Consider the following 14,424-nt stretch of genomic DNA (forward strand, 5'->3'; position numbering starts at 1 on the left):
GCAAATTCACCCACTCACTACAATTTATCTGTGATCCCACATCAGTGCTCCTCGTGCTTTCATGGTCATTTATGGGCACGTACAGAGCAGTGAAAACTCGAGTTGCCTGATGCGCGTGCTCCCAGCTGGGGTTGAACAAGTTCAGGCTGGGTCTTCTGGTTTCAGTTCCCATACCATAAAGTGTCCTTTTCGTAGTTTACTCAGTGCTGTGCTTTTGGTATTTTTGTGATTTTCGTTTTGGTGATTTCACTGTTTAAAATGGTCCCCAAGCAGAGTGCTGAAGTGCCATTGAATGTTCCTAAGTGCAAGAAGGCCATTTCTCATGGAGAAAATTTGTGTGTTAGATAAGCTTCGTTCAGGCATGAGTTATGTTTAGGCTTTTGGCTGTGAGTTCAGTGTTAATATATCAACAATATATATTAAAGAAAATGTACTTAAACAGAAACACACATAAAGCAAGGTTAGATATTGATCAGTTGATGGGAGTGTGACCAGCGGCTTGCAGGAACCTAACCCTGTATTTCCTCTAAGAACAATGGTTCAGTATGTACGAATTCAATGTTCTCACTGCCTGTATAGAACATAACTGCCTCAAATAATGAGAATCAACTGTAACCGATTATGTAGCAATAGATAACAAATTTGAGGGAAAACAGGGCAATTCAGTTCACCAGTCTGTGGGAGAAGAGTTCCACAAGCAGGGCATAATCAGGCAGTGAGGGTGCTGGTTTCTCACTGCAGGTAAGTGCGGTCGTGGGTGGCAATTATTAGTGTCTGTCATCTGAGGGTCACTAAAATGGTTATATATCAAAAAGAAATAATTTTGCTTGGCTAAAGAGAGGTGCTTTGATTGGACGCGAGTGAAACTCGCCAAGAAAATTAACTTCACAAGGCAGTCTCTGCGCTCTGTAAAGCCCACAGCTGTTTAAGGACTGATGTGTCAGAGATTCGGTTGAAAGCTCCACAACTGTACCGGGTGATGTGGCCCAGGGCGGGCTCCTGGCCGCTGCAGCAGCACCGATGCCACCGACACACGGGAACAGTGCGATGACGGGAACTGTGGGAGGCAACAGCCCCTTGAGCACCTTAACACGGCTTTTCCATAATCTGTGGCTGAAAGTTTAAGGTATTTCCATTTTATTCACTTTTAACTTCAGCCTATAAAAGGCTCTTGTTTATTTTGATTTTTAATTAGGTTCCCAGCTTCATCCGGATCCCCATGCCTACCCTTGCCCCCTGCACTCACTCTAGTGAGTGCGCTAAGTCATTAAATAGGTAAGGGCTTTGTGTAATATGTAGCATTGCTTGTGTGTGTGTGTGTGTGGGGGGGGGTTAGTATTTCTGTAATTGGCACTAGGCTGTACCATACTGAGTCCACTTTTCCTACTCTACCCTGATTTAAGTACGGCTCCATCAATGTGTAATTTGTTGCTTCAGACAGCTGTGTAGTATACCATGGTGTGTGTCCACCACACGTTACTCATCCTTTCCCCTGGTGCCAGATGCCCAGCCTGCTGCCCATGCCCACGACCGCAGTTAGGTAAAGAGAGCAGAATGAGTGTAAGCGTCCACCTTGCAGCAGCAGGCTCTTCGCTGGCCCGGAATCACTTCTCAGTCTTCTCTTGTCCTTCCTCCCTTCATTGGGTAGAGGACAGTAATGCACAGAACTCATTCCTGGATCCTGAGAACATGTGCTCAATTTCTGTAGGGCGACTTTCCATTTGGTTCCTTCAACAACTTTCTGAGAGGCAGAGGCATACATTCCCTTATTAGGTTTAAAAAAAAAAAAAACTCAGTGGTCATTCTCACCACTGCTTGATGGTTGTGAAAGTGAAAAAATAAAACTAAAATGGCATTTTTAAATTTAAGAATAAACATATGCCATGAAAAGGCAAGGGAGAGAGAAAGGAGAAGTTGACAAAATCAGATAGCCACGAAATATGGAGATGCTACCAAAGGGAGAAACTGCTCACCCAGAGGGTGAACAACACATTCTGAAAGCTGAGCTCAGAGGCATGGAAGGCAGAGCTGAAAAGGGAATGAAGTTTGGGTGAGAAGAAAGCCAAAATTTATATTGTCTTCAAGTAACAAGTACCAAGCTAGATTGATATATCCAGATAGACCGCTGCAGAGTGAAGCTAGAAAAAGATTCTTGCTGACACAAAGAAAGCCATAACTTGTGGAATCAATTTTTATTTCTGAATTATATAGACAGACTATATATATATATATTGTTGTTACATATTTTTATATTATTAATTCACACTATTTAGGTAGAATTTATTTATTTACCAAAACAAAGGTCTAATAGATACTTTATTCTGAGCAATCCAATACATGGTAGAAAAAACCTTTAAATATAGAAAAGATTAATTTGTGCACATCTAAATGTTCCTAAGAGAGCAAACTACCGAGGCATTGTGATCGCATGAGAGTTGCAAATACAGTACCATAACTGAAGACTCAAAATGAGACCTTACTAACACAAAGGCGCGGAGTAGGGGCTTCCTCACGGATGTCGGAGTACGTCTTAGAAGACAACCCCGCAGAACACTGTATGGCTTCAACAGGAACGTCCGGGTTTTCTTCCACCCCGTTATTGCTCTCAAACAAACTTTCTCACTCCTTGCAATATTGTCTGTGTAGATTTTTGTTCTTTCTCTTAATCAAGGACCTAAGTGAATAGCAGTTGCACTTTGAAAAAAAAAAAACAATACCTTTGTCCCAATGACCCCTTGGTTCCCTTAACTACAAGTCTCCAGGAAAAGTGCAAACAATTCTCTGAAGTCAGAACCAAAGCAAGAACGCTCAGAATGCAAGAGCTAGATAGCTAATGTTGTGAATGTGTACATCTGTCTACCTATCTGCTTAGGGGTTATTTTCTCGGGATTCTATTTACTTGGTCTGAAATGACATGGTGGCTTTTCTGTAGCACGTGCAATTAAGTTCATTTGTCTCTTTAAGATAATAAAATAGCAGACACCTAACTGTCAGAATGGTTATGCAGCCCATAGAATAGCCCAAACAGAACCACCCAGAAAGATGCTCATAATTTCCATGTAGGAAGATGAAGCTTCAAACAGAATACCACCTGAGTAGCCTTCTGTGAATGGGCTGGACGAGTTCAGAGAAAACGTGAATGGTGGGCTGTTGTTGAGTCTGGCTGACTATCACAAGAGCCTGCCCTCAGCAGCGCTGTCTCCGCAGGTTCATACCACCCAGCTGAGCACTGGATTCTTCATTGCTTCCTGTGTCTAGGGAGACCATGTAATTCATCTTCCAAAATGGGACACAACTGAGTGAAAGGGAGTGTGGTCAATAATTCTGCCAGGGCAGCAGTGAACAGACTGGGTGAACAAACTGGAAAAGTGGGTCATTGTACTATGTCAACACGAAGTTCTGGAAGAGGCATAATTTGGGCTGCGAAAGGTGGAGGTGGGCTGTGGGAGAAGATGTGCTCCAGGAGTTCTCTCTCAGACAAGCCAGATGTTATGAGAGAGGAGACCTAAAAGAATGGTTTAACAGGATACCGAGTGGAAAGGGACTCAGAGGGGAACAGAGATAACTGTGGCTTATGGAGGAAAGGGGGCTGACTTGTGTGTAGGAGAGCATGTCTGGAAGGTGGATGGAGGACGGACATGAAGCAAATGAGGTCAGTGAAATTCAGTCACCTGTGCAAAGATGTCTACTTCAAAGCCTTTCAAAGTTCATGACACCCAGGGCTCAGAGTGTCCCGGGCCACTCTCCCAGATGTAGTTACCACCCTAAGACTATGGTGGAACCCCACTCTCTACTACCTTTTAACTTTTGCCAGCTTATTAGTGCTAGGTGGTACCGGAGACTGCGACTGGTTCCCAGGGTAAGGTCAGGACCTCAGCAATGTCTGTGAACAGCCAGAAGCCTTCTAAGCAGGCTTCGTTTGGGGGCATGCAGCCACCACCTGCGCCGTGCTGCCATGGCTAGGACTCCGTGCCCTTGTCAGCGGGCCATGTGTTTGCCTGGCTGTGGATGCTCACATTTTCTTTTTGAAGAGTAAATGAGTTCGTAACCTTATTTGCGCCTTCTGTTAGAGCAACTCATATCTGAATACAAATAGGGAGCGGGGAAGGATGTATGTGTTGGAGCAGGGCTCAACAAACTTCCTCTATAAGGAGAGTAAGTGTTTTAGGCTCTGTGGGCCACTCGGCCTGTCACAGTTAGTCAGGTCTGCTGCTGCAGTACGAAAGCAGCTGTGGAGAATTTGTCAACAAATTTGTGTGGCCATGTTTCCACAAAACTGTATTTACGGGGACTAGAATTTGAATAACTTTCATGGGTCATGAAATACTAAAAGTGATTTTTTTTAACCCAAAGTCTGAAAACCATTCTTGACGAGAAGGCCATCTGAAAACAGGTGGGGTGCTGGATTTGCCCACCCCTCCCTCCGCTAGAGGCCCACAGATTCTAAATCACATTGGTGTTTTAAAGGGCATATGAAGACTATGAAGGATTATTTGCAAATAATAGTACATACTCGCATTTCATTTTAAACTAGTGGTTAGAGTGTTTTAAAGCGGATTACTTTTTATAATGCTTGTGAGAGAGAAATTCAGATAACTGAATGTCACCAAATAATGAATTTCTGAGTGGGCCACCTTCTGTTGGGTCCTTGGCACTTCAAGTGTAACATCTGGAACTAAATTTATGGCCCAAAGTGCCAACAGTTACCCGAAATGGGGACATTGATCTTTGAGTTTCTCAATGTGGAGGTCTTCAACTTTCATTGGAGAAATGATTTTTAAAAAGACCAATTCACAGAAAACATGAATTTGATAACTAAAATTAATTGATGTGCGTTAGGAAGCTGGCATCCTTTTGAGACACGGGAGGTGGTTCATGTGGATGAGAACCAGGTGGGCATGCAGCCGAAGGCGGTGTCACACCTGTGTCTAGACTGTGGCTGTGTTAAGCTAGCGGAGGACTTTAAAGGTGGACTTACTGCCACGTGGGCTCAGCTTCCCTCGGGAGCATTGAGTCCCTGTGTATTTTAAACCTAAAACGGTCACCAAGGAGAAATCCAGTTAATCTATGGAAACAAATCCACTCACAGTGAACAGTGGACTGAAGTTATCTTATTGGTTAACACTAGTCTAAGGGATGAGATGCCACGGCACCAGCGGTCAATGGAATATTGATACAGATGGTCCTACTTTCTTGCTAAGGTTCAACGCAAATCTGTGAGGCACATAATTGGCAAAATAGGAAAATACGCACAATTTCATAAAGCATGTTATGAGTAAACAACTTCTCTTACTGTTTTTCCCCTTAGAAATTTAGAATGGCACCAGGTAGTGCAAAGTGGAAAGAAAGTACCATCAACCCTGTCTCTTCCAGGTAGATACGTTCCAACAGAACCACGAAGCAGAAGAGCATCCTCTTCTTACAGCCACGGCCAGCTAGGGCTTCTCTTTCAGCTTCAGATTAATGCTTTGGAAAAAAAAAAAGGAAGAAAAAAAAGAGAAACGGAGTAAGAAATGTTTAGTAATGATTTGGTGAGGCCTGTGTTTGCTTTTCTCCCCCTCAAAGGACTTACTTAAAATAAATCATGCAAGTTTCTTCTAGTAGAAAAATCTGGTAAAACACAATCCTCCCCTAGTTACTGAGGCTTTCTCTAAAATATGGAATCTGTTTGTTTATTCTTTTTTACCAAACTGTTTCTGGAAGCATTTTACACCTTTCAAAATGACCTAGGAGGCAAAAGACTCATTTGCAGGCTCATTTTTAAATGAATTAAGATAATGAATATGATTGCATTTTGGAAGTCTACCTATTTTTAGTAAAAAAGCTTTCCTCTTGGGGCAAATAAATGATCTGCTTGAAATATGGAACATCTGACAAACGTTAAATAGTAAGACAGTACCAAACAATAAAACAATGACATAAAGACAAAACAAGCTCACAGTGCAACCCCAAACCAACATTTTCTAAAGCCAAAGGATTTGCCCGAAAGGGCTTAGCCTATCTAAATGAGATGCAGTCTTATAATCTAAGAAAAGCTTGTTTTAAAGAATGTCTATTGAGTTCCCAAATATCTAGAGAATAAATCTAACGTGTCTTCAGGCAACTTGTGTCTCTTCCACCTCTTGTGAACATATCACAGCTTCCTGGCACCTATCAAAGAACAGGGCTACAGCCAGTGCACACTCAGAGGAAGGATTTCAGCCATGAAAAAAGAAAAGCGCTTTGTTCAAAAAGGGCACTAGAGGAAGTATGTATGGATTTCGCTTAGATCTGCCCTCCCTCCTGAGCCTTAAAATCTGTAAGTTGCAGAGGTTACTGTGCTTTGCTTGTGGAATGAACGCTCTTCACTGTGCAAATAAAGCCACTGGTACCCGGCTCTGCCAACCCATCCAGCTGACAGGAGTCAAGTCTCCTTCCTTTGAAATACCCTCAGCAATTCCACCACTTACTAGCTCTGGGGACTTGGCCCAGTTACCTTCCTTCTCTAAGTCTCCATTTCTTTATCTGTAAAACAGAACAGTCATCGCTCGCTCACCGCTTGCTAAGGACTGAGTCTAACGTGTTTTCAGTTATACATAATGAACAAACATTCAATGTCTAGTAGCAGTAGCAGTAATATTAGCACTAGTAGAATGGTAGGGGCAGCTCAGTGTCTTTCTGAAATGGGAAAGTCATCACCCTGCTTAATGACTCTGCTTACAATCATCTTGTCTCCTTTGGGGGTTTTCAGACCCCGCCCTGCTGACTGTCAGGAGAGGCCAGGTCGTCATGGATATTAACCTCTTTCTTATCCCCTCAAGGATCTGACTTGTTTTCTTATCAGCAGGGTCTTACCATGGAGGGGTCATCTTTCTATCCACTCTGACCCCTAGATCTTTTTTCAATATGCTTTTACACAACAGGTCCTTCCTAATCTTGTTTTTGCTTCAAAAATGTACTTCCCACCTGCAGTTACTCCCAAAAGAATGTATTAATTTGATCGATGACTAGAATTTTATTCTTACTCACATGGTGGTGGCTCAGTTTCTCCCATAGACCAAGAGAATATTTATTAAACCAAAATTTGGGGCATGTTGTCTGAAAAGCGTGAATGGGGTCAGAATAGTTGAAGTCATCTTAAGTTTACAAGTGCTCGGTCACTTTGTTTCACTGTGTAGGCTCCTGATAAAAATCTGAAAAAACACACTATTTTGAAATACCTCATTTTTTTCATGCTGATTTTTCAATTAACCTTTTTAGGGTTTAATTTATCCCTTCAGCTTTTGATTTAAAAAAGAGTCTGAAAGATTGAAATTTAAGAACCCACTTTATGGAAGAAGCAACAGATAGTCAAAAGTGGATGATTTTTAACTAAATATAGGAAACCACACTGAAGATTAATTTCCGAGACAACAGTTATCTTGTGGAGCTGGCGAAGCTGTGGACGATGCTACCAATTTAAGTCTCCCCACATAGAACCTCTCCCCCAGGTCATGTATGCTTTTCTTCTTTGTAAGAATATAAAAAGTCATGTTGCAAGATTTAGGAGATAAATGAATAAATAAAGTGCAGACCTGAAAGTGAAGGAGATAAGCACCTACGGCTACTTTTAAAAATAGTGTGCTTTTTGGGAAGAGCTTACTTCTAATCAGAATTGAAAATGGAAGGAGTCGTCCTCATCTTTGCGCAGGTGGGCTTAGCTTTCCACAAGCAATTTTCCAGTGAGACAGTAACTTTTCTCTGGGCCATTCTGGCTTCTAACATGCGTTAAACGAGGTTCCTTACAAAGTGCCTGACGGTGTTGTTTAATGATGAGTGCAAACTCTCACGTTGTCTGTAGGAAGAGCAGGGAGGTGGGCTTACCCTCCCCTTCTCTCTTGGAGGAAGAGGAGAGGCCATGATGGTATCAGCACACACTTCATTTTCTTCCTGGCCTGACTGAGCGCCTTGGAGGCGCCTTTGCCCATTCTGTAGTTCACCCACGTTCACTCCTAGCTAGAGAAGGTGTAAAATGCTTCCACACAGGAACCAGCAGGTAAACAGAGCCCCTGAGCCTAGTACTAAAGAAAGCCAGAAGTCCAGGGCTGGACATCGGCAGAAAAAACTCTTGGCCACTCTGGCCCCTCGTGCCGGCTCTCATCCTCTGCCCTGTGGTCATGTGCCTGGTTGGGAAAGAGAAGACTAAGAAAGGGGAAGCAAGGAGAGGACTGTGTTCTAAGAAGTGGAAAGTAACGTTAACAATTTGCAGCACCCCCCCGTCCCTCCCCACCCAGCCCTGGAGTGAACCCCAACAAGAAGCCGTGCTCTGCCCTCTCCCCAACCCCAGCAGCCCTGTGTACAAATGAGGAGCCAGACAGACAGAGCAGGCAGAGGAGTGGGTAAGCCCGCAGATGTCGCAGCGACAGACTAGCGTCAGACTAGTGACAGACATTCCCGCCGCACAGCTGTCAACTGCGGGCGCAGGACTCTGCTCTAAGGGGCGCTGTATTTTGGAGGGAGGGATGATTTGCAAAAAGAATTAGATGGACTAAGGGCCTGTGGTATTTTTGTTTTGAAGAATTTTTGCACAGCAGTTGGCTTGGAGCAATTGCTGCCTTCATTTCAAAGAGGAGGGGCCGGTGTAACTTTCATAAAAGTAGCTGCATGACTTCAGAGGTCTTCTTTACAGCTTTTGTTCTCTGTGTACTCTTCAGTAAAGACCTCGCTGGAGTTTTTGTGCATAAACTTCCTTAAACTGTAAGGTCACCATGGCAACTGCAGGGCCATTGCACTGAGATTTTCCAGTTTCCCATCCGACCTCCTCCAGGGAAAGGAGGTCCCAAGAGAACCAGAGGTGACAACAGCATATACATTTACATGTGATCTTTGCCCCTCCTTCTGGATTCCTGTGGAGAAGGACAATTGTAAATTCTCCACAACTCAAACCAAATTAGGAGCCCCTGGGCAGATGGCCAAGTTCTGTGCACATGATGGTGGCCACCGTTTAGTCCCTGAAACTGACTGGGACAGAAATGAATTCTTTTCTCTTAGGTGACAGATTTTGTTCTCCCTGGTGTTCGGTTAGATCAGAAGTTGCACACCCATTCCCACAATAAGACCACCTCTCACTTGATTTCAAAACCACTGGCTCTGGTGGTCGGCGGACGGGTCGGCTAATCTTGCTATGCTCTTTCCTTACCTGGCTTATCCTGAGGGTAGCAGACAGTGTGTGTGACGCTTTTTACATAGAACTTGGCACGTGGTAAGAACCTAATAAGGGTTCCATTTTTGTTCCTCACAAGATGAGACTAGATGGACCAGATCATTTCTCAAGTTCCATCCAGACTCAACTGCCCCTTGAATTTTCAAAACAAGGACATTGTCTCTCCCGTCCCAAAATAGTAAGTTGCAGGGGAAGTCCCTACTTTCACTAATTAAACAATGAATGCTGTAATTCAGGAAGCAGAGTTGCATTTCTCTTGCCCAAAACTTTTACATCTGGCTCTGATATTCAATTTCTCCTCATTTTTGGATTTGGAAAGACAGAATGGCAGCTTAGGTCATCTTTAAGACAGTTAGTGGTGATCATGAATGAGAGAGTGTTCAGCTGGGACATTTCTTTCTAAGTTCCTAACTTCAGGACTAGAGACTGTGAACGCTGAACATCTGAGCGGCGTTTACCCAATCCTCAGTGTATATTTTTCTCCCAGAGCCCAGCCATACAATACGGTAAGTAACCACATAGTCGTTAACGTGATGAATTCTTACTCCTTCTCCATAGAAGACATTTCTGGATCATTGTAAAGGCAGCTAGTTCTGAGTGCAAGGAAAAAAACAGGCAGCAGTAAACATTTTCTCCACTGTTACCACTTTGTAAACATGACATTTTGGGGCTTTTTAAACTGTTCTGTGTGGTCCCATTGCTACTACTGAACAAACCTACACCAGAACAGAGGAAGAGGTTAAGCTGCGATTCTTTTACCGTCAGTTTGGAAATACAGGAATTGCACATGATTTCGAAACGTAAAAGGAAGATTGAGAACTCCAAACACCTGCAGCGGTCACTTCCGTCCGTGTCATTTTTTTCTCTGACTTTTCAGTCTAGCTTATCCAGGGAACTGGATATTTTTATTTGTAACCCAATGGATATAATATTTTATACACAAAGGACAGTCCCTCTCAAGCAGCCTAATTTTATTTACATGTAAACACGGTTAACTGTGTTTTTACAACAATGAAGATTTTCCAAGACATTAGAAGAAAAAATGCCAGTGTCAGCTTTCCCTGTTGGTCTTGTTACAGAAAAATAATAGGACACTGCCTGACAGCTGAGCTGTGTTCAGGTCCAACAAGTGACTCCGAACATTAACCTAAACTGGTCGTGTCCAGAAAGGAAAATGTAACCATACAAAATAATGAAAGGGAAGTTTGATTATGCTGTGTATGTGTTTATGCTTTTTGGTGTACTTTTAGCTGCTTGTGAGATTCCATACTGGTGAAACTCCTCTGTTAGCAAATTTCAAATTTGCTTTATATTAATTTCCAATGAATACTCAACACTTCAACTTTTACTTTTCCCCCCATGGTAAATATTTTTTTGTTGTTGGCAGACAGGCACTATTTAAAGAGATTCTGTGATGCTTTTTACATGTGACAGTTCTTTTGTGATGTGAAAATTTGACAAGCCAGTGTATCTGTTGGCGCTGTTTGTTATTAACCTTAGGTGTTTTGTTGAAAGTGGCAGAAGGCTGCCTCCCTGGGGAGGGCAGAGGTCCTTTTCTCCCCTCTCCGCTCTCCCTACCCTTCTCGCTGGTGGTGGTGTTTTTATGGAGGATATTTGGCAACTCTGGTGAACAAGGACAGTCAGGCAAGTGTTGACAGTGCACTAGAAAAACCCAGGAAAGCTGGAATGGAATCAAGAAAGGGCACTCTTCCAAACCTAGCTTTTCCGCCTGTTAACTTTGCGTAATCCTTCCAAAGCAAATAGCGACTTGCAGTTCACGTGGTACCATCACTCCAAAGGCAGCGGATGGATTCTTCACCATTTTCAAAATAAGAAAGGCTGTATACAATTTATCCTTCGAAAGTATTTTCTTTCCTCTACAGCTCTAAAGGTTTAAGGAAAAAATAGGGCAGGTGGAGGACATCGCCTTCTGAAAGTCAATTAGAGGTGGAGGTGGTGTGTGTGGGTGTAGGTGGGGACAGGGTAGAGTTTTAAAAACGCTGGTGGGAATAAAGCAAAACGAGACAGATAGGCTTTGTTCCCTGACAAGGTATATGTTTGCTTTTGTTAGAACCAGCCTGAAGCTTTCTAGTTAAGGTCATGTGGAAAGTCAGGGTGCTTCGGTTACTATGAGGAATCCGGTTTATCTGGCTTCTAGAATCTAACCATAGATCTGCAGTGACCATGCTTTCTGAACCCCAAATCATCATCTACGGTCTGTTCAAGGATTTGGGGGCCACTTTGAAGCCTAAAAGGCAGCTGAGATGTAGATAAGTGTGTCGAAATGGTAGGATTCTGGGGTATTTCAATCATTGGGGGCAGGGGGTGGTCAGTGGAGTAAAATTAATTCTTCCACATTTTCAAATGTGCAGATACATGTCAATGCCGTCTATCTGTAATGTTGCCATCAAAAGAAATAGGGTCAATTGGAGAATTCAGACAGGTGGCTTACCCACTAGACCCCCTAGGACAAATCTAATTTTTATTCATCCATTTACTTTAAGGTGGTTATTCTCAAAGCATGGTCCTGAGACAGGTAGTATCTGCATTACTGGGAACTTGTTCAAAATAGAGTCTGAGTCCTGATGAATCAGAAACTGGGAGGGTGAGGCCCAGGACACTGGGCTTTAACAAGCACTTCAGGTGATTCTGACGCACAGCTGAGTTTGAGGACCACTGTTTCACAGCAGCGATCTTAGTCTTATGTACAGGCACCGACTCGTGCAGCAGGAATGCGCTAGGCATCTAGCATGGGCTGGGCGTGTGCAGAGTGCTTGTGGTGCTTCCCCTAGGAGGGGGATCAGGGCGGCTCGGGACCGCCCAGGGCCGTTTAGATACCTGCGGAGAGGGGTCTGTGGAGGTAGAGAACAAAATGAACCTGAGAGAAAGAAAGAGAAAGAGACACAACTAAATCAGGAGTGGGGCGTGTTTTCCTGCGGCAGGCAGCCACGCAGGAAGAGGGGAACTATGGAGGGAAAACACCTGTTGAAGGAGGCAAGGTTTTACGGGAGCGATGATGTCGACCATATCTTGATAGTGGGTTTGCCTGGAGAACTGCTGCTGTGCCCTCCTCATCTTTTGTCTTGAAAACAGCTCCTTCATTTCATAAATATGTTATCCAAAAAAAAAAAAAAAAAAAAAAAAAGAATTTGAAAGAGAAACTCATTGCCATTTCTCTCTCTGGGGACTCTCATGACACCGTGTGAGATGAGCCCAGGTCAGTGCTAAAGGAACACAACACACCAACATTCAGTTCCTTAATTCCTAGTATCGTCCTTACGTCCGCAACGTCTTGTTTGTAAGAGTGGAGCTAGAGCCTAAGAAGAGTCTGTTAGCGTAAAAATGTGTATGATTCTGAGTGTTGTTAGTCTAAAGGGGTGCCAGTTATCTTGAAAGAAAACTAGAGGATGGAAATATTTAACAGTAAACTACATTAATGCTAAACTTTCTAAAGCAAAAGCCCTTCCTTGCATTTTTAACCCAGAAGAAGCTTACACTATGGGTAAGTCGTTCTCCAGGATACCTGCACTGAAAAGGTGTTGTAGGAACAAAGTATCTAAATGGATCGTTTTCATGAGGAGCTGGCATTTACACCTAGGCAGGGAAGACTTCACTGATTTAGATCTTATTGATTCTGAATCTCTGGCTGTGGGACATTGCCGAGGCGTTCTGCTTTTTGCAATGTCTGTTAAAATAGGAACGGGTTATAAAAATTAACAAGGTAAGCAACATTTGAAATGGAGAAGCTTAATACCGCAGAGAATTACAAGGAGCACTTGCTTATGTTGAACAAATAGTGTCAGGAAAAGTATTTGTGGCCTGGAAGTAAGAACAGGAGATCACTGGATGTTCTCTAAAAGTAGTGCTGAGTTGACTTTCTATTGATAGACTGACTACCTCACAATGACTCTGTAGAGGCAGATGTTAACTTGCCAGATTTTTACTGAGCGGAGATGCCGACAATTTCTGTCCAGTGGAAAGAGAGAACCCTAAGGTTATAGTTTATTGCCCCGTTGAACATTTGAACACGAACCAGTTTTGTTCCTAAACCAGCATTCTTTCCTTAGCGTTCCTTTACACATCGCCTGTCGATATCTAGCTTTTCAAATGCTCTTTAAACTAGTTTTGACACCTTACTGGTTCCTTCGTTAAATAATTAGTTGGATAAAATCACTGGCATGTATTCATTTTAGATTTGCATTGAAGATCTGATTTTGCTGTTTTGAAAATCATACTCTAATAAGAGCATGATTTTTAAATTCATCCAAGTAGCTCAGAAGCTATTAGTTAAGCAATATTTCCAAGTCACTAAATAAGGTGTTTTCTTAAAAAAAAAAAAACAAAAAAACTTGGAAATTCATGAAGTTTGATCTATAAAAATATTGCAAATTTCAGCTTGTCATCATTTCTTTGTGTTAGTGTGAATTAGTGAGGTTTTGTTGCCTTGGTATGTCTAAGCGATCATCTGGATGTTATGTGTGTGATGTGTGTTACACATGTTATATATGTGTGTCATGTATGTGTTGTGTGTTATGTAACATCTGTATGTTATACGTGGCAGTGCCTGTGATGTGTTCTTTGGCTGTGGTACCTAAAATTACATGTATACATTTTTAAAAAATTAAACAACAGTAACAACACGATAGCCAAGATCATGGGGGTGGGGGGCAAATAGACTATAGTATGAAATATAAAAAATATAACAGGGATTACATCTGTCATGGGACAAAGGGAACTTTTAAAGTGCAGCATTATTATCAGGGTGCAAGGATAAACCACAGGCATGCAAGTTTCCCCAATTCATTCCGGAAATGCAAGCCAACATCACGCCAGCTGCTTGAATGGAAACCAAGTCTTACTTAGCTGCTTCTGATGCTTCCCTCAGTTCTTCATCCAGTCTGCATGAGCAAAAAATGATTGGTGTCGAAAAGAAACAGAAAAGAAGCAAGCAGAGCATGAGAGAGTCGCCCAGCAAAGCAGAGCCAAACATAAGTGGAGCGTATGTGCTTCTAAAAACCATCGGCTGGAGCACTGAAACACCCTCCTTCAGTTAAATATGGTGTTTTAAGAACTCCCATTCAGTGTTTACATATGTTTCCTTTGCAAAGTCCTTCATTAAGGTAGATATCAAAGTTGCAAGGAGACTGGAAACATGCTGGCTGAGTAAAGCTGGAAACAGCCACATCAGTCTGCTGGGTACAGTTCAAGTTAGCTTGCAGCCTGGGCCAAGTCAGGGACGTGTC

At 42.7% G+C, this 14,424-nt stretch overlaps 2 protein-coding genes across 13 annotated transcripts in view; one reads left to right on the forward strand and one right to left on the reverse strand.

The window, feature by feature from the left end:
* The window catches only part of GCNT1 (glucosaminyl (N-acetyl) transferase 1), a 143,581-nt gene that overhangs the window by 105,391 nt on the left and 23,766 nt on the right, over positions 1-14,424 (forward strand). The gene's annotated exons all lie outside the window — the stretch shown is intronic.
* The window catches only part of PRUNE2 (prune homolog 2 with BCH domain), a 233,612-nt gene continuing 221,365 nt past the window's right edge, over positions 2,178-14,424 (reverse strand). For 3 of the 6 annotated variants that reach the window (XM_032477876.1, XM_032477872.1, XM_032477871.1), the window contains 2 exons: positions 9,727-9,774; positions 2,178-5,466 (listed from right to left, as the gene is read on the reverse strand). In XM_032477876.1, the coding sequence (XP_032333767.1) occupies positions 5,436-5,466; positions 9,727-9,774 (79 nt within the window). In that variant the 3' untranslated portion in view covers positions 2,178-5,435. The other 3 variants (XM_032477875.1, XM_032477874.1, XM_032477873.1) reach the window with 2 other exon arrangements.

The sequence above is a fragment of the Camelus ferus genome, chromosome 4, assembly GCF_009834535.1.
Source record: "Camelus ferus isolate YT-003-E chromosome 4, BCGSAC_Cfer_1.0, whole genome shotgun sequence".
Classification (NCBI taxonomy): domain Eukaryota; kingdom Metazoa; phylum Chordata; class Mammalia; order Artiodactyla; family Camelidae; genus Camelus; species Camelus ferus.